Source organism: Geotrypetes seraphini, chromosome 8 (assembly GCF_902459505.1).
Source record: "Geotrypetes seraphini chromosome 8, aGeoSer1.1, whole genome shotgun sequence".
Lineage (NCBI taxonomy): Eukaryota > Metazoa > Chordata > Amphibia > Gymnophiona > Dermophiidae > Geotrypetes > Geotrypetes seraphini.
In genome coordinates this window covers 2,046,095-2,066,532 of record NC_047091.1, presented here as the reverse complement: position 1 = coordinate 2,066,532, position 20,438 = coordinate 2,046,095, and the positions used below count along the sequence as shown (strand labels likewise).

Sequence of the window (20,438 nt, the reverse complement as noted above, 5' to 3'; positions counted from 1 at the left end):
ACCGCTGGGCGAGATGGACCTCTGGTCTGACTCAGTGGAGGCAACTTCTTATGTTCTTCTTATGTTCTTTGCTGGATCTTAAAGGCCAACAGGCATCCAATAGTAATAATAATCTAATATAATAAAAGGCTAAGCCGCGCATGCGCACTCCCATCGCGTGTTCCGTTTTCCGTGCGCTGTAGGGCACCGCAGATAGGAGTGCGCATGCACGTGAAACACTCTCTCTCCTCCCCCGAGGTGGATGTCGTCCGCGGCGGCTGTCAGTGGTTGCAGGCTGCGCGAAGCTCTCTCCCTACCCCCCCCCCCCCGAAGCGGATGTCAGCGGTTGCAGGCCGCAGGAGCCCGGACGCCATTTAAAAAAAAAAAAAACAGGCAAGTTTTTAAAGTCATGAATTGAGTCCTCGGTATCAAAATTAAAAAAAATTGTTTGGATGTCGGACGCGGCGGCTGTCGGCCATGCTGTTCTTCGGTCTGCCCTGCTCCTTGCCTTAGTATATTTTTAAGTTGAAAGACGAGGCAGCAGCTCCTCTCAGGATCCCCACCTGCGTCGGAAGTCCGATGCAGTCGGGGATCTTGAGAGGAGCCGCCGCGTCTTTCAACTTAAAAATATATTAAGGCAAGGAGCAGGGCAGACCGAATGTAACTCACCGTGAGCTAAATTCAAACATGTAAATCAAGAATGGGTCAAATCAGACTAATAAATTGGTTATGTTAGCTCTGTTGCATGAAAACTTTCTCTTCTCTCAATTTGCCAGCGACCCTAGGAATGACACCATTTACCGGAAATATCTCTATGTCTTAGCAAGTCGGGAATAGGCATCTGTGCAGTCATGGGATCTCCACACTACCTCCCCGCCCTGTGACTGTGGAGGTCTACCTGCAGTCCACCGCCATGAGAGTCTTCAAGATGACTTTCCATGCATCTATGAAGCTCAAACAGATCCTGCTGAGCGAGAGACTGAGCGAGCCCTGCTGCTTTTAACAGGTACAGATATTACCTACTCAGCAACTTTTTCCTCTTCTAATAGCCTCAGTGCCTGTTGCTTTCAGGACGCACACGACCAATGCCCTCAAACTCTGCTCTGGCATTTGCAGCCCCTGTGTTCATGTGTATTTTACTATAGGCTTCTCTCACTATTTTCAGCTCCTGCATTTTTTTGCATTTTTCAGGATTCTCCTCTGGTATTTTCAACCAGATGTAGAGGACTCAGGCGGAATAGAAGTAATAAACTATATTATGATAATGGGGCCAGGGAGAGAGACAGAAAGAAAAAAGTGGAGGGGGAGAGGGAAAAGAGGCTGCTTTGGGGGGAGGGGTGTGCTCGGGGGGCAGGCAGCAATCTTGGTTTGCTCGGGAGGCCAGAGAGAGATAGGCTGAGGGTCAGGGGGAGAGACAGAAAGAAAGATAAACAGACAGATAAGGGGCCAGGGAGAGACACAGACAGAAAGAATGACAAACAGACAGGGGAGCCTTAGAGACAGACAGCGGCCAAGGAGCGACAAAGAAAGACAGACAGACAGCGGCTAAGGAGACAGAAAGAAAGACAGACACGCACATCTGTTCTAGCATCCGTTAATGTAACGGGCTTAAAGACTAGTAATAATAATAACAGTTTATATACCGCTACACAGTTAAGTTCTATGCGGTTTACAATAGATTAAGCGAGGTACAAATTGATTGAATTTAAGAGGGGAGAAGAGGAGAGTTAATAGGACCAAAAATGCGTTGTTGAGGAGAAAGAGATTAACAGGACAGAGGAATCACTATGGAGGAGAAAGAAGATGAGTGGATCAATTGTCTAGATACTTTAGGAGCAGTTGAGTTTTTAGACGTTTTCTGAATTCCTCATAAGTAGTGGGCGAAAGCAGTTGATCTAGGTCTTTACCCCACAGTGCTGCTTGATGTGAAAGAAGGTGTTCATGGTGTTTTTTCAGTTTACAACCTCTAACTGGGGGGGGGAAACTAAGTAGGAATGAGAGCTTCTCTTGTGTCTGTTGGCAGAGAAGGAGAAAAGGTCAGTTATGTATTTAGGGGCAAGTCCGTTTAGCGCTTTAAAGCAGAAGCAGGCAAATTTAAACTTTATCGGTAGCCAATGTAACATGATCGAATTTCTTTAGTCCGAAGATATTTTTTTGGGAAATGGCTAAGTAGGCGATGTTACAGTAGTCAAGTTGACTTAGTACGAGGGATTGTACCAGAGTTCTGAATGCTGACGTATCGAAATAAGCTTTAATGGATCTGAGTTTCCAGAGAGTGAAGAAACCCTTTCTGATTAAGGAGTCCACCTGGTCTTTCATAGTTAGGCATTGATCTAGAGTTACGCCTAGTATCTTTATGGTGGGCTGGATGGGGTGATTAAGTTCATTGATGCATAGAGGTGTTTCGGTGTCAAACGGATGTGGTGAAGCAATGAAGAATTTTATTTTTTCTGAATTAAGTTTGAGCTTGAAGTTTGTCATCCATTGCTCCATCATGTTTATGGCTTCTGAAGCCTTGGGAATAGTTTCCGAGATAGTCAGCAAATGGGATTATAATCGTAAAGTCATCTGCTTAACTGAATAGTTTTATCCCCAGCTGAGTTAATTGCAAGCTCAGTGAGGACATGTAGATGTTAAATAGCAATGGAGACAATGGTGACACTTGTGGCACACCGGATGGATTGCTCCAGGTATCAGAAGGCTCATAATTGAAGTGTACCTGATAGGTGCGGGATGTAAGGAAGCCACGAAACCAGTTCAGCACCTCGTCTTTGATACCAGTGACGTCTAGGCATTGTAGCATTTCCTGTGGTCTACCAGGTCAAAGGCTGAACTCATATCGAATTGCATAACCAATGCATTGAGGCCCCTGCTAAACAGTAGGCGCAGGTTGTCTAAAATAGCTGCAATTACTGTCTCCGTACTGAATAAAGGTCTGAAACCAGATTGGGTTTCGTGTAGAAGAGAGAACTGATTAAGATAGATTAATCAGTTTGGAGAAGCATAAATAGCCTGAAACAGTAGGCAGGGTCAGGAAGGACTATGTGGGAGTCTAAAATGTCTCACCTATCTACTAGAAAAGATCTTACTAGAGTAAGTACATAATCTCTTTTTACAGTGCAATAGGCAAGATATTCTAGACAGATGAGATGTACAAAACTCCTTGGGTCCTCAGTCTGATGGGTCAGTGCAGCAAGCCAGCCCCAGCTTTTTGGGGATTGCTTTTGTACATCCCATCTGTCTAGAATATCTTGCCTATTGCACTGTAAAAAGAGATTATATACTTACCCTGATAAGATCTTTTCCAGTAGATAGGTGAGACATTCTAGACTCCCACCCAGTCCTTCCTGCGCCTGCCTATTGTTTTAGGCTATTTATGCTTCTCCAAGCTGATTATTGGATGCCTGTTGGCCTTTAAGGGCTGGGAAGAATTTTGTATATGTGTTTCTGTTTTATATGGAAGTAATTCTGAGCTCCTGTGAAGCCTTTGTTGGCGGTTGACATTACTGTTTGATTTACTTCTTGAGTAGAACAGTTCGTTTCTAAGCCTGTTGCTACAGGTGCCTCTATTTCACATGTATTGGGTAGTTTCTCGGTGCTTGGGTACTAACTGTAGGCGTAGCTATTGAGCCCAGTGAAGTACAGCAGAGGCAGAAGGAAAAACCTGGAATGAATTCCCTCTGCAGATGCACGTGGCTATGGGGAATATTACCCATCTACTGGAAAAGAGCTTACCAGGGTAAGTACATAATCTCTATTTAATGCTTGCATTATCTGTTTGTCTCCCTAGCACCCCGCCCCCCACCCCGGTTCCCCGATGATCCAACATGACCTGTAATTCCCACTCACTAGCAACATCCAAGCATGGCCACCTCTGTCTCCTTTTCCTCCCCACCCCTCCTCGTTTATTTCCATTTCCATTGTGGGGCTATTGCTTCTTCAGGTTTGCATGGCCGCAGCACAGCAGCCTAAACAGAAGGTAGACAGACGCAGGGAGATTTCTTTCTACACACTGCTCCTGCCAGAAATAGAATTGACATCAATCAAGAAAAGAAGGGAGTATAAAGGATAATTAATACAAAATCTAGTTTAATAAATTTTTATTTGGTATCTAATTTCTTTTTTATGAGAAAATCTATTATTACTGATAACCCAAATTCTATCGTATAAACAACTTGTTTTGGGCACACACTTACCCTAATATATAAATGAATTAATAAATTAAGGGACTGAAGTATCATAAAGGATGCACCCTAATATATAAATTAATAAATTAAGGGACTGAAGTATCATAAAGGATGCACTGTTCTCAGTAAAGAGACTTCTTATAACTTGGATGTTATTTCAAGTCTTCATCCTGAATGCATGTGATGTAATCATTTACTTCAAGCCTCCTTCCTACCTCAAAATTTTTTTTTTAATTTAATTTAATTAGAAAACTATCAACTAACTGACTGAGTGCAAACCTATCCTTTATTTAATTCATCAGTCAATATTATGATTAATTTAATTTTTATCTGAAATTCAATTCATCAAAAATGTATTATAATATATCAAAGAAAGAAGAACAGCAACACTTATCTTAGTGGCTTCCCAGCCAGGACCAACGTTGGTGGGTTGTGAACTACCCGACGCTCAGACTGTTTTAGAGCGTTTCAGCTATTAACTAGCCTTCATCTGGGGACAATATGATTGCTGTACCACTGTAAAAACAAAGCAAATAAAGTGAAATAGAAATAAAAACGAATATGAAAGATGAATTATGTATATATAAAAGAATATTCCTGCCGTCAAAGCTACCTGTTTACTTTTTAACCCAGAAAGTTGGTAAATAAAGTTTCTATCAATCATTAAATAAACCCTTATATTCAAAGCACCCTTAATGAGAGGAATCACTACATCTCAGCATTCTCAGAATCTTACAAGAGCTTTCAAAAAGCACAGTGCTTTATTCAAGAAAGCCCCTAAAGATAAAATAAAATCAAATAGAATAGAATAAGATATGTAAGATAGTTCGCTATTGGGATTTTTCTTATTCTATTTCATTTCTCAACCTTGTTGTTGTGATGTGCACGCCCACACGTGAATGTTCTATATAAAGGTTCCTACTGAGCATTTATTGCAATTGTCCGCAGCTGGTAAAACGTAGCAACGTGATGAAGCGGGAAAAATTACGTTGCGTTAAGCGACATGAGTGTTCTATGTAGGAATCCCTGCTGAACATTTACCGTAATAGAATTGACGACATGTCACTTCTTGTTTTTTGGACCTATGGAGCCAACAGCAATGTGTACAAGGCAATATCCCTACTTCTGCCTACCTTCTGTTAATACTGTTCTGCGGCCCTGCTCAGCCATGTAAGTAAACAAGTAGGTGTGGGGAGGAAAGTGAGAGACAAGGCCATGCTTGTATAATGATGATGGTGGAGATTGGAGAAGAAATTGATCCATATTTGTATGGGAGAGAAATTTAGAAGTGGTGCCATACTGGATGGATGGGGGGGCGGGGAGGGACAATCATGCTGGATGATGATTGGGGGAGATATGGGCCATTGTTGGATGCTGGTGATGAGGAGTGCAGATGAATGTTGCTAGATGAGGTGATGACCCTTCAGGTAAAATATTTTTTTACTGACTTAAAGATTGAACAGTTCATTTGTTTGTTTTTATTGCGCTTTCCTTTTTGCAGGTCTTACAGATTTCAAACCAGGCTACTGGGTTGGCGTGAAATATGATGAACCTTTGGGGAAGAATGATGGAAGGTAAAAGATGTTGAACTTGTCTATTGAAGTTAAGCTTGATCAGATCTGCCAATTAGTTTTTGGTTGTTGTTTTTACTATATAGTGTCAGTCTGGAGATGGAAGTAAGCCATAGCAATACGGACTACTTTTAGCATTTATAACGCTAAGTTTTATGTTGAGTAGTGCTGCCCGATTCAGGAAAAAAAATTTCGATTCGATTTTCCTGCCCAATTGGGTGTTTTGTTTGTTGTTGTTTTTTTTCAAACATCCTGGTGGGTTTATTTTATAACCTCTTCATCCCTTTTGCCTTCTCCTAACCACACTGGCGCTGTGGTGTAAACAAACAAAAAAAGACTTCCTCTCTCTGTGAAATACTAGCTCATGTTTGCAGGCTATCACCAGCTCTGGCAGGATACACGTTTCAAATCTGACATATAGTAATCACAAAACAGAAAATAAAATTAATTTTTCTACCTTTTGTTGTCTGGTCATTATTCAAATCTTGTTGGTCCCAGGCTCTGGTTGTCTTCTGATAATTTGCTTGCCGGGGTCTCCTTTCTTCTTTCTCCGCGCTAACCATCCATCTGCCATATCTGTCCTCCCCTTCCGTTTCCCTTCCTTCCCCCGGAGGTCTGGCATCTTTATTTTTTTTTAGTCTTCATCCACAGATCCACCTTTTCTTAACTACCCTTTCATCCAGCATCTCTCCCTCCTTCCCCACCACCCCAAGGTCCATCATCTCTCCCTTTCTTTTCCCAACTACCCTCCTATCCAGTATCTCTATCCCCCCACACCATCCCTTGTATCCAACTTCTCTCCCTTTCTGTTCCTTCCCTCCCTAAATCCCATTGGCCATCATCTCTCTTCCTCTCCTCTATTTTTAGATCCAATATTTCTTCCCCCACCCCAAAGTCCGGCATATGCACGTCTCTTTGAAACCCCCCTTCCCTCCCTCCCTCCATGTACTTCTACACCAGGGCGCACCCTCCCCTGAAGGTCTATCCCTGAAGGCCTGTCCCCCCTTTAATTCCAGCTCTTCAATTTCTGCTTTAAGATGTCTCAGTCTTTCTATGACCACCTTAGTATTACAACCAGCACATACACCTTTCCATTGGACACTGTTTTTTGACTTTTTTCAATTAATTCAATTCCTTCCAAAACATTGGTGATATCATAAATCCTCCTTTTTTGTCTCACTGCAAGAGTATCAGCAGCCGCCTTCAGGTCCAACAAGGCATTCTTGGCCTCCTGCAGACACAAACTTAGTGGGGAGCAGCCCCAAGCTTTTTTCGTGGCGGCTGGAGCTCACCACTTCCGCCAACGGCCCCTCCTGAACCACTTGCAGGTCTGTAGCAAGCGGGCTCTCGGTGGTGTGCGCGAAGCCACGGAAAAGCCGCCAATAAGCAGATCGCGGTTATAGCGTCTTTGCAAATTGCTTTTAGTTGTTTCCTCTGCTGCGGTCCCGCCCCTCCTCTGATGTCAGAGGCAGGATCGCGGCGGAGGAAACAGCTAAAAGCAGTTTGCAAAGACGCTATAACCGCAATCTTCTGTGCAGGCTGCAACTAGAAGTTAAACGGTGCAGGGAGGCTAGGGGGGAAGCCGGACAGTAGCACAGCAGCACTTCCCGACTGACCCTCCTTCCTCGCCCTCTAAAGCAGTTGCGGTAGTGGCTGGCCAGCAAGAGCAGTGCTGCCGCTCCTGCTTTAGGGGGCGAGGGGGGAGGGTCCAAATCGGGAAGCCAATTTTTTTTTTTTTAAATCTATTCGAATCGATTCATCCAAAGTGAATCGGTGAACCGATTTGAATCGTGAATCGGGCAGCACTAATGTTGAGTAATTTGTTACAGTTTTTGATAACATAACAAAATGAATTAAAACTGGAACTTGTAATACATAGTAACATACATAGTAGATGACAGGCAGATAGACTCGAATGGTCCATCCAGTCTGCCCAACCTGATTCAATTTAAATTTTTTCTTCTTAGCTATTTCTGGGCAACAATCCAAAGCTCTACCCGGTACAGTGCTTGGGTTCCAACTGCCGAAATCTCCGTTAAAACCTACTCCATCCCATCTAAACCCTCCCAGCCATTGAAGCCCTTTCCAGACAATCCTCCCCCAAGGGCCATATACAGACACAGACCGTGCAAGTCTGCCCAGTACTGGCCTTAATTCAATATTTAATATTATTTTCTGATTCTAGATCCTCTGTGTTCATCCCACGCTTCTTTGAACTCAGTCACCGTTTTCCTCTCCACCACCTCTCTAGGGAGTGCATTCCAGGCATCCACCACCCTCTCTGTAAAGTAGAATTTCCTAACATTGCTCTTGAATCTACCACCCCTCAACCTCAAATTATGTCCTCTGGTTTTACCATTTTCCTTTTTCTGTAATGAAACAAAATAATCAAATTAATTTTCAGCTATAAAAGTAAATAGATTCTGTGCCTTTTTTTTTTTTTTTTGAATTAGTTACTGTCAATGAAAACACGAAAGCAGATAAAGGCCAAATAACCCATCCAGTCTGCCCATCCAGAGCATCCACAATCCCTTTCTCTCCCTAAGAAATCCCAAGTGCCTGTCGCATGCTTTCTTGAACTTAGGCACAGTCGTTGTCTCTACCACCTCTATCAGGAGACTGTTCCATGCATTGTTTATTGTTTATTGTTTAATTAGTTTTTTGATTAAACGCTTTATCGATTCTGCATAGCGTTGTACAAAGCATTAGATAAAATAACATTTCAACAAACATAAATTACAATAAAACATACTTTTAAAAAAAATCTTTAAGACGAACTATTACACATACTAGGTTATTAAGGACGAACGAACAAAAGACACACTAAGGAAAAAGGGAAGAAATACAATCGCTATAGTAAATGAGAGAAACATTAAGGGTAAGCACGAAAGGGCAGGAATTAATTAAAAAAGGAAGACTAAAATAACTTTAGTTAAAATCAGCTTTTAAAAAAAAATGAAAAGGAATGATAAAATTTTAGTTAAAAGCATCTTTAAAAAGGAAACATTTTAAGTTGCTTTTGAATGTTTTTAAAGTATTTTCCGTTTTTAGATACAGTGGGAGAGCGTTCCAAATCGTAGGAGCTGTTACGGAGAAAATAGAGGTTCGACGTGTGCCAATTATTTTTAAGGAAGGAATGACTAGATTAGACTGGGATATAGATCTCAAAGATCTCGGTGGGTCATAAGGAATTAATACTCTATCTATGAAAGCTGGGGAATTAGTCTGCATAGTTTTAAAAGTCAAAAGGGCTATCTTATAAGTTATCCTATGTGAGATTGGTAACCAGTGGGCGTTTTTTAGCAGAGGGGTAACATGGTCATACTTATTTGCTCTGAAAATTATCTTGATGGCCGTATTTTGAATTAGCTGCAGACGTTTCAAATCTTTATGATAAATGCCTTTTAAAAGCGAATTGCAATAATCTATTTTTGAAATTATGAGTGAATGAATCAAAATGTTAAGAGAACTGGTGTCAAGAAAAGGGGCCAATGATCGAATCATTCTTAGTTTGTAAAAACAGTTTTTAACCAGAGCACTTATTTGTGGACGGAAAGTAAGTTTATTGTTTATTGCATGTACCACCCTTCTGTGAAAAAGTATTTCCTTATATTGCTCCTGAGCCTATCACCTCTTAACTTCATCCTATGGAGCTGGGCTAAGGGATAGAAGGGTACAGATAAGAATAGAGGTAAGTTATAAAATTAGTCAGGGACCACTGTTTCAGGCAATAGGCCTGATGGGCCGCCGCGGGTGCGGACCGCTGGGCAAGATGGACCTATGGTCTGCCTCAGCGGAGGCAACTCTTAATGTTCTTATGAGAGAAGGGGGAGAATATGCTGGGCCAAGGAAGCCTGCTGGACTTTTTTTTTTTTTGTGGAGGGGGAGGGTATTAAAAGAAGTACCAGATTAGGCATGGGGGGAGAGCTTATGGGACCAGAAACAGAGGACAGAGAGAGAGATGGTGGGCAATGGTCTGAAGGGAGAGAATTTGGACCTGGGGTGGTGTGGAGGAAGAGGGAAAGAGATACTTGAAGGAAAAACTGTTGGGAAGAGAAATAAAGAAATGGTGGACCTGGGGAAGGGAGGCAGGCAGGAGGAGAGATGAGATGGGGGCAGTTGGGAAGAGAAAAGGTGAGATGTTGGATCAGGGGATGAGAGGGAGGGAGAAATGTTAGGCCTGTGATGGAAGGCAGAGATCTCTCTTTTTTTCTCCATTTTATTGTTCAGCATCAAGGAGGGAGGGAAGAAGAAAAACAGAAAAGAGAGAGAGCAAAATGTTGAACCATGGAAGGGCAGAAGGGAAGAGAGCTGGGATAAGATGATGCTAGGGGATGAAAGAAAGGGACAGGGAGTTATAGCCTGACCAGTGGAGAGAGGGAGGGGGATTCTGAAAGTGGTGAGCCATGTGGATGAGGTCAAAAGGGAGATGACAAGATGAGTGAGAGAGCAGTGAGTACAGTGGTTGAAATGTGGTAATGAGGAGTAGATAGAAGGGAATAGGAGGCTGGGAAAGGAGTGAGATGGGAAATGGGAGAGCTAGAGACTGAGAGAAGATGGAGAATTGAGAGGTAGCTGAACATGTAAAAAGAAGAAGGGTGATAAAGAAGGCAAGATTTGAGTGGACAGAGGCAGAAAAGAAAAAGTTAAAGCTGAAAGGGAAAAATCAATACGTTGGATACAGGCATAAGAAGGAAATGGAACGAGAGAAGAGGAGAAAAAAATGGACAGCAGACACTGGAAAGAGATTTAGTTGAAGATAGAGAAAAATCAGAAAGAGAAACTGGGACCCGATGATGGAAAAACAAAACATCTAAACAAGGTAGAAAAAATTGTTTTATTTTGAATTTATTAACTGGGAATATGTTAACTTTGGGATATGTACATCACAATTATTTTTGTATTCAGTGACGTAGTCATATACAGCTGATTTGGGGGAGGGACTGGAGCCCAAAATTAGTGGATGGGCACCAAAGTTTCTCCCTGCCTGAGTGCAATTTATAAATACTTGAGCTAGTGGGGATTTCTAAGCCCTGCCAACTGAAGACATCTTCCTCCAGTCTGGCAACTCAAAATCTCCAAGTTTTGCAGCCAATGGCAACTTGAACCATGGAGGCCATGTGGCCCAGGAGCACCATCATCTGCCTGGCTGAGATAGATGTAAGGTGAAAAATCTGAGTGTAAAGCTGAATCAAATTTTCTTGCCTTTGCTGGTCTCCTTATCTCAAGAAAGATATAGTGGTGCTAGAAAAGCAACCAAGATGATAAAGGGGGATGGAACTCCTCTCGTATGAGGAAAGACTAAAATGGTTAGGGCTCTTCAGCTTGGAAAAGAGACGGCTGAGGGGAGATATGATTGAAGTCTACAAAATCCTGAGTGGAGCAGAACAGGTACAAGTGGATCAATTTTTCACTCTGTCAAAAATTACAAAGACTAAAGGACATTGGATGAAGTTACAGGGAAATACTTTTAAAACCAATAGGAGGAAAAAAAAATTTTCACTCAGAGAATAGTTAAGCTCTGGAGCACATTACCAGAGGTTGTGGTAAGAGCGGATAGCGTAACTGATTTTAAGAAAGGTTTGGACAAGTTCCTGGAAGAAAAGTCCATAGTCTGCTATTGAGAAAGACACAGGGAAGCCACTGCTCCACTGCTTTCCCTGGATCGGTAGCATGGAATATTGCTACTCCTTGGGTTTTGGCCAGGTGCTAGTGACTTGGATTGGCCACTATGAGAAGGGCTACTGGGCTTGATGGACCATTGGTCTGACCCAATAAGGCTATTCTTATGTTCTTATGAGATGAATGGTGTCAAGCAGAGCTCCAATGAATTGCAGAGTCTGAGAGGGTTGAAGCTGAGATTTGGGAAAATTGACTTCGAACCCCAACTGTTGGAGCAAGAGAATTATTGAAACATCTTAAGCAGCAGTTCTTTATCCCTCCAATTGCTGAAGTGGGCAATTGCAGTGTGCCCCATTTTCCCATCTGAAGCCTTACTGCCAATGTGGTGGGCCCTCTCACACTCAAAACGAGGGCCTGAGCCAGATAATCCAAGCTTACCTGGAAGCCATTTACTGAAGATATACAGATCAGCATCTTTAACCGCTTTGGGCAGGCCAACCAGACGCAGATTATTACGCTGGCTCGTGTTCTCGAACTCCTCTAACCGGTCCTGCATCTTGGCGCTCCGTTGTTTCAGCTCCGACACCTGTGTTTCCAGCATGGAGCACGTGTCCTCAGTGGTAGAGACTCGCTGTTTCACTTCCACAATCTGACGATTTTGGGAGTCAAATTTTTCATTGACCTCCACTGCCGACTGGAGTTTATTGAGGCGGTCCACCAGTGCTGCCGAGACAGAGCGAGTGATCTCCTGAATCCAGTAAAAGACATGGGCTTCGACGCCATCTTGGCTGTTGGTGACTGGGCTTTGTCTCTGGCCGGTCTGGCTGCTCGGATGGGCATACCCTGCATTGCTGCGCCGCTCAGACATCGCCATAGGGACGCGGGCAATTTACTACCGCAACCGAGGTAAGAAGGGAGTGTAGGAAAGATGCTTGAACAGGAAAACAGAGCCGATTTAGCTGGGGTAGGAGCGGAGCTCTCCTCTCCTACATCCACTCAGGCAAGCTGCATCACGTGACACCCCGCTGAGCTATTATACAACCTGACATTCACATTGTAATCTGGATTATGTACATTACAAAAAAGTCTTGCTTGGCTTTGGGGCTCTAACTCTAAGGTAGGAGAAGCACATACTCAGAAAAGTGTTTGGATTCAGCAACTCCTAGATTGTGGGAAGGGATTGAACACCTAGAGTATGGAATCCTATAGAGACTAAAAGATTATCAAAGGTAAAAACCTATTCTTCCATTATCAAGGGACAGCAGGCAAATATTCTCAAAACCCTCCCATCCCTAGTTGACTTTTATCTCTTGTACTGTATTGATGTTCCCACGAGCCAATGTCTGTGCGGGCAGTCTCAAGATGTTTAAAGTTTTGCGTTGTCTATACTGGGGCTCCGTGGATGACATCACCCATCTGTGAAGAATATCTGCCTATTTTCCCTAGATAACACCTGTTACATGTAGAAGACTTAAGTTATTTGAGCTTTGGTGGTGAAGGATTTTATGCATGTCATGGACCGCAAGAATTCTGGAAGAGATCAAACTGACTGTCACTTGAAGCCCAAATAATGAAGTTATGACTGTCTTATTTTGGTCATACTGTCAGAAGTGAAAGATCATTGTAGAAGAACATTATGTTTGGGGAGATTGAAAGAACCAGGTGAAAATGGCAACCTGCAATCAGATGGCTGGACATGTTGAAAACAACCATCAGGATAACCCTGGAGGACCTTACCGAACTAGCACAAAACTGATCTCTTTTTTGATCTGTAATTCATCAAGTCGCTAGGACTCAAACACGAGTTAATGGCACCTAACTAACCAAGTAAGTAACTGCTGTTTGGGAACCATACTGGAATATGTTAAGACATAAAGAGTGACTTTAATCTTTTTTCTTTGGACTGTCCAACTTATGCACCTTTGGGAGGGAGGGGTAAAGGGGGGTAAGTAAAGGAACTTCTGTATCAAATATGAAAAATGTATAGTTCGATTAAGATATTGTAGTATTATAATTGTATTACTATAAGTTATGGTGCGTTGCTGATGGGATTGTGTGCAGATCAGAAATCACTGTGTGCTTAAAAACACCATTTTATTTGTTGCAGAGACTATATTTGTATTCTTGGCTGTACTAAATAGAATTTTTTTTAAAAAAATTTCTTTATAGAAGTTTGGCATCCTTAAGGTCAGTTAGAGTCCTGGAATGTTAACATGTTCTAGTTGACTTTTAAAGGCAATGGCAGAAAGTCAAAATAATGCTTAAGTGCATAGGGAGAGGAAGTCTCTGGTCAGACATTTCATACATTAGCAATGCAGTTTATTCTCTCTGATTTTATTTTTTTATTGATTTGCTTGATTATCGTTTAAGCCACAACACAGCTACTCTTAGCATGGGACAATGAAACTTTCTGAGATTCAACGTCTTTAAAGTTATGATTTGGCTGCACAAAAAATGTACTTTTGGATTATCTGGTAGGATGGTAGTAACATTCCCTAATCTGTTTTCTCTCCCAGTGTGAATGGAAAGCGTTATTTTCAATGTCTGCCTAAGTATGGAGCTTTTGTTAAGCCTCAGTTTGTCACGCTCGGGCATTTCCCTGAAGAAAACTATGGACTGGAGGATGAAATGTGATTGGAGGATTTATCTACAGAGGAGCAAAATGGTGTTTCCTGTCTGGCCATGAATGCACTCAAAACTCTGAGAATGTGTTGCCAATCTGTCTCATTTCAAGAGAAATACTGAGGATCACCCAAAGAAATTTGAGGGGAGAAAACCAAGAAGCTACTACTACAGTTTTTGATTCATTTCTTGTGAAAAATGACATGTTCCTGTTCGCCATGCTCATTTGTGCGGCAGTAGTGTGTATATAGTCATATATCAATGAAGTGATTGATTTTGTAGTGCTTAAACTGTATGTCTAAAGTTCTTGAGATTGATGATGTGGGTTTAAATACATATAAAACTCTTCTAAGCAAACATTTATATGGGACTTGGCCTAAGCACCTGTATCTAATTTTCAGTAAGCAAAAATGTCCTTTTGATGTATGCGGTCAACACTTGACTAAGCTGTTACTTGTCAAAATACTTTTTGTTCCTCAAAGGGGTATCATTTTCAAGCCATCAATTATGTTAGATTTTAGTACATTTAAACTGCTTTCAGAAGGGAAAATGTTAATTTGTGCTTATGAAAATAAATATAATTTATTTCATTCTTAAGGCATCCCTGACTAGTTATCAAAATATTCTTGAACAATCCCAGTCTATTCCCATACTCACCAGAGCTTGTAGAAAGTCTCATTATTCAGAGACTTGAGCCCCTCCCATCTTATCTCAGGATAGTCCCCCCAGTAATCATTTTCTTTCCAAGCCAGACTGTAGGAGCTCATCATCTCTGCTCCTGTCTATATTCTTTCAATTAGTCTTTTCATTCACAGTTTTGCCTTTGCACTGCAAAGGATCCCAGCGGGAACAGCTCTGGCTGCAGGAGATTGCAAACTTTTTGGAAAGTCTGCTTCCAGGGGGTTGGCTGCTTGTCAGTGCATTCCCTGGACAGCTTGCACTTCAGATCGGGGATCAGGGGACCGTTCCCTTGGGAGCTTGCTCACTCCAGGTTCTTCTGGTACAATCCCACTTTATTCTGGGACCAGTATTATTTCCGTCCACCCGCCAGGACTTTGTAGGAAGCCTCAAACTTCAGAGGCTTAAACCCCTCCCCCTCATACCTCATCACTGTGCCTGATCCTCAGTCTGTCTTCTTACAAGCCAGGCTGTAGGAGGCGATCTTTTCTGCAATTTCAACATAATTTCAGTATTTTGCATTTGCGGGTTTCACCCTTGTGCTGTGGAGGTTCCCTGCGAGGACATCCTTGACGGCAGGAGATTGCAGCCCTTTGGAAAAAAGTCTATGTCTAGGGGGTTCCCTGCTTGTCAGCCCCCAGAACAGCCTGCACTTCAGATTGGGGCTCAGGGACCGTTCCCTTGGGAGTTTCAAATTTTTATTAAAATTTGATTCTTTTACTTATCAAACTTCTAAGCGAGTTACAGATGGAATATAAAGGGAGATAAAATTAATTATCCCAGGACAAGCAGGCAGGTATTCTCACTAATGGGTGACGTGATCCAACGGAGCCACGATGCGGACGCTTCTTTGAAGAAAAACTCGAAGTTTCGAGTCGCCCGCACCGTGCATGCGCGAGTGCCTTCCCGCCCAGACCAGGGCGCCTCTCCTCAGTTCTTACTTTTCTGCGGAGCTGAGAAGTCCATCTTCGACTCTCTGTGCAAAGTTTCCTTCACTTGTGCCTTCTAAGTCCGCGGTTTTGGTTTTATTTAATCTTAATCGCTGATTTTCTCGTGTTCTATTGTTTAAAAAAAAAAAAAAAATTTTGTTCCATTCGACCGGGCAGGCCACGTGGCCACAGCCCTGCAGCTTCGATCTTGCGGCAGAGCTTTTCCGGCCTATGTCCCGGCCTATTACCGGTTTTAAAAAGTGTGACAAGTGCCAGCGCGCGATTTCGTTAACGGACCCTCATCGACGCTGTGTTCGGTGTCTCAGGCCTGAACACATCACGAAATCGTGCCGGCCTTGCTCCACACTCACCGCACATACTTTCAAGCGCTGTTGCAGTCTCAAGACAACAGTTAAACAGATTAAACTTCCCACAAACACCACCTTCTGCAGGTAATCCAAGGCCAATCTGTTCTGATAGATGGTTGTATGCATTTTAGTATTTTGTTGAGCTAATAGATTCAGGGCTAGTGCAATATCATTGGTAATAATCTCTACAACTGTTTGTAGTCTTATGAGGCAGTTGATCATATAGATAGGGGTACAATATCTACACAAGCCATCCTCTGCCCAAGTGTAAGAAGAATGGGTATACCATGCACACATATTTATGATCTTTAGAATAGGTACGTTCCCATTGGACCAATCCTATCTCATGTAATGAGATAAAACCACAAGCATTATTCTAGGGGGCCATTCATTATCTTTCCAGTTACCAATTTATAAATCATGTTTGAAATGATTATCAGCATATATTGGGATATCTAGGTTTTCACCCATGTGTAGGGGTATCGGGAAGAAACTGGGGCAGATGATGCCTAAGGTACAAGCCCCAGACCATGAACTTATAAGGGCTTTCCAGGCCGCTTGGCCACATATCCAATAAAAACCATCAGGAGCATAGGTTATTGGGCCAGATGTCAGAAGAGAATCATAACATTGATGTAAAAGTAAAGAATAAACAGTATGGTTAAACAAGGGGCTATTTAGTGGCCAGACATCCCATTAGGATGAAGTTGTATTCCATTCTTAAGTGGTTTGACAAGCAGAAAGTCTAACTGGCTTGGAGGATTTAAGGGCAGTACGATAAATACAATACTTGGGGATTATAGCAGTTTGTAAAGCCCAGGGGGGGCAGCTAGTTCCTTAACAAGGTTAATAAAATTTAAAACAATGGGCATATCAGCTCCTAAATAAAGTTCCTTGCTTTACCATGACTAGCGTTCACCCACATTGGTACCTCCACAAACATAACAGTTAGATACACTGAGGATATTTGCTATAGTTTCAGCAAGACTAATAAAGAGATTATGTGCTACAGAGCCTTGTTCAACGGTAGTGGACATAGCCTTAAAAAACTTGTGGAACACTCGTGACTGGATTGCAGACTTCTGAGGAATAGATACTAAGTTAATATAAATAGGAGCTCCAGGGTTCAAACCTAGGCCCTGAATCTGAACAGCATAGTCATCAGGAGTGAGGAGCTGACCAGGGGTATGAATGGTAAGATTCACTAGCATGCATTGCCCACATTCACACAAAGAGGTGGTAAGCATAGAATTAAGAGAGGCGGTGAGCCCTGTGGGCCCTCCAGACAAATAGCAGTTATCAGAGAACCCTGAAAACATTCCCCCGTATAAGAATGGGTATACCGTGCACACATTTTATGATCTTTAGAATAGGTACGTTCCCATTGGACTGATCCTATCTCCTATAATGAGATAAAATCAAAAACAAAGGACACAGGTTGGGTGGTATTTGAAATGGTCACTGATTTGTAGACACTGAAGAGTGGTCAGGATAATATTCCAGGCACAAATCCCAGCATGGGTTGGAGCTAACAGGATCAAAGCATACAATAGAATCACCTTCCGTACATAGTGAAAGCTGGGTTGTCTTTTAAACACAAACACCTATTATATGAGCACAGGGATTTGCAGAATGGTACAAAAGGGTAGTGGTTATCACTGATCCCTGATGAACTTCTGTCAGACATGGGGCACAAGCAGAAAGTGGGTCGAAATAGAAAGGACAAGAAGAACAACCAGTGCCAGAGAGACATGGATACAGTTGGACTGTAACAAGCTAATCCTAAAAAATAGAAGTAAAATGAACAAAGCTATGCAGCCTTAGACCTACAATAATAATAATAAACAGTTTATATACCGCAGGACCGTGAAGTTCTATGCGGTTTACAATGATTAAAAATGCTACAAAATGAGTAGGGCTGGCAGGTTAAAACTAGTGAATAGCGGCTCTAGAGATCAGTTATTGTGGGAAAGATTGTACAAATCAACTGCCTAAGTACTTCAGAAACAGATATGGTTTTAAGGTGTCTCCTGAATTCCCCATAAGTATTAGCAAGCATAAGTAATTGTTCCAGGTCTTTACCCCATAATGCTGCTTGATATGAGAGAAGATGTTGATGACTTTTGAATTTACATCGTCTAGCCAGTGGAGATACAAAGTTCAGGTGTGAGCTTCTCTTATGTCTGTTGGTTGGGAAGGAGAAAAGGTCAGTTATATATTTAGGGGCTAAACTGAACAGAATCTTAAAGCAGAAACATCCGAACTTAAACTTCACACATGCCTCCATCGGCAGCCAATTTAGAAGTTGGAAGGAAGGAGTCACATGGTCAAACTTCTTCAACCCGAAGATCAGTTTAACCACTGCATTTTGCACCAGTTGTAATTGTTGCATATTCTTTTGGGTAATTGCCAGATAGGCGATATTACAGTAGTCAAGTTGGCTCAGTATAAGGGATTGAACTAGAATTCTGAATGATGAAGCATAAAAATATGCTCTGATGGACCAAAGCTTCCAGAGAGTAAAGAAACCCTTTTCTAACCAAAGAGTCCACCTGGTCTTTCATTGTTAGGCCTTGCTCCAGTATTACACCCAAAACCTTCATAGTAGGTTGAATAGGGTAGCTAAGATTATTGATGTACAGTGATGTTTTTGTATCAAGTGGGTAAGATGAAGCTACAAATAATTTTTTTTCTGAGTTAAGCTTCAATCTAAATTCAGTCATCCATTGTTCCATCAAGTCTAGTACTTCTGTTGCCATTGGAGTAACTTCAGAGAGAGAGGTAGCAAATGGGATAATGATCGTAAAGTCGTCTGCGTAGCTAAATACTTTTATCCCCAACTGGATCAACTGCGCACCTAATGATGACATGTAAATGTTGAAAAGCAATGGGGATAGTGGTGACCCCTGTGAAACACCAGATGGATTACTTCAGGTGTTGGAGAGATTGTAGTTAAAATATACTTGATATGTGCGGGACATAAGGAAACCTCAGAACCAGTCTAACACCTCTGCTCTGATACCAATTGCATCTAAGCATTGTAACAATTTCCCATAGTCCACTAGATCAAAGGCAGAGCTCATGTCAAATTGCATAATCAGGGCATTAAGGTCCCTGCTAAACAAGTAACGTAAATTATCTAAGATGGCCGCAATTACTGTCTCAGTGCTAAACATAGGTCTGAATCCGGATTGGGTTTCATGTAAAAGAGAGAACTGGTCAAGATATTCCATCAGTTGGGTATGTACCAATCCTTCCATGATTTTTACATAAAATGGAATGGATGCTACTAGTCTATAGTTGGTTACTGATGCTAATGAATCTTTACAATTTTTGGGAATTGGGGTTATTATAATGTGACCATTATTAGTAAGGAAATTTCCAATTTTAACTTATCAGTCAAGTAATTCAACAAAGTTAGTTTAAATTATAATGGAGCTGTTTTCATAATTTCTGGGGATCAGGAGTCCAAAATGCAGTATGATTTACTGCAGGGGTAGGGAACTCTGGTCCTCGAGAGCTGTATTCCAGTCGGGTTTTCAGGATTTCCCCAATGAATATGCATTGAAAGCAGTGCATGCAAATAGATCTCATGTATATTCATTGGGGAAATCCTGAAAATCTGGAGTTCCATACCCCTGATTTAGTGTATTTGTTGTATAATTTGATAAAATTGTTCCATTCTAAATTTTGAAAGGAATTCCAGATCATATCCACTGGTGTTTAATTTCCTTGAGTATTAACTTTTTGATGTTCGTATATGTCATTCGTCGAACAGTTAAGTCTTAAGTTTTTAATTTTTGAATCAAAATGCTGTGCTAGATCATTTGCTGAAGGCAGCATAACATGCATGAGTTGAGTGTGGCGTGTGGTATCAAATAAATTCGTAACCAAGTTGAACAGTTCTTTTGTATTGATTCCTTTCGAGCCAGTATTGGATGAGTCAATTTTGGATGAGTAAATTCTTTATGTTTTTCTTTTATCAATTGTTTTATATTGATCTCTAGTTGTTCCGGGTCTGACACTTTTCCCGGTTTTTTTCCAGATCCATTCCAATCGTCTTACTAATTGTTTCATTTTTAAAAGTTCAGTGTCAAACCATTTACATTACATTAGTGATTTTTATTCCGCTTGTACCTTGCGGTTCAAAGCGGATTACATAAGAAGAGAACTGGACATTTCCAGGAGGGTACATGACATTGGAGAATACAGATTGAGGATATAGACTTAATAACAGAATGATGGTAAAGACTTAATAACATCGGAAGATGTTTTGAACAGCAGGGTTTTGATTTCTTTACGGAATGTCTTGAGGTCGGATGTTGTGATTAACAATCTGGTGATGGAAGGTTCGAGTTTTGCTGCATGTGTTGCCAGGAGGCTATCATAAAGCTTTTTGCGATGAGTACCCTTGAGTGGTATTATATTTATTTGAGCTGCTTTTATTATTTCGTTTAGGGGCAATTTTAGCTAAAATGGATG

At 41.7% G+C, this 20,438-nt stretch overlaps 1 protein-coding gene across 3 annotated transcripts in view; it reads left to right on the top strand.

Annotated features, from left to right (window-relative positions):
• The window catches only part of TBCB (tubulin folding cofactor B), a 90,130-nt gene extending 75,548 nt beyond the window's left edge, over positions 1 to 14,582 (top strand). For all 3 annotated transcript variants that reach the window (XM_033955089.1, XM_033955088.1, XM_033955090.1), the window contains exons 5-6: positions 5,668 to 5,740; positions 13,876 to 14,582. In XM_033955089.1, the coding sequence (XP_033810980.1) occupies positions 5,668 to 5,740; positions 13,876 to 13,993 (191 nt within the window). In that variant the 3' untranslated portion in view covers positions 13,994 to 14,582. The remainder of the gene's footprint in view (positions 1 to 5,667; positions 5,741 to 13,875) is intronic.
• The last annotated feature ends 5,856 nt before the right edge of the window (positions 14,583 to 20,438 follow it).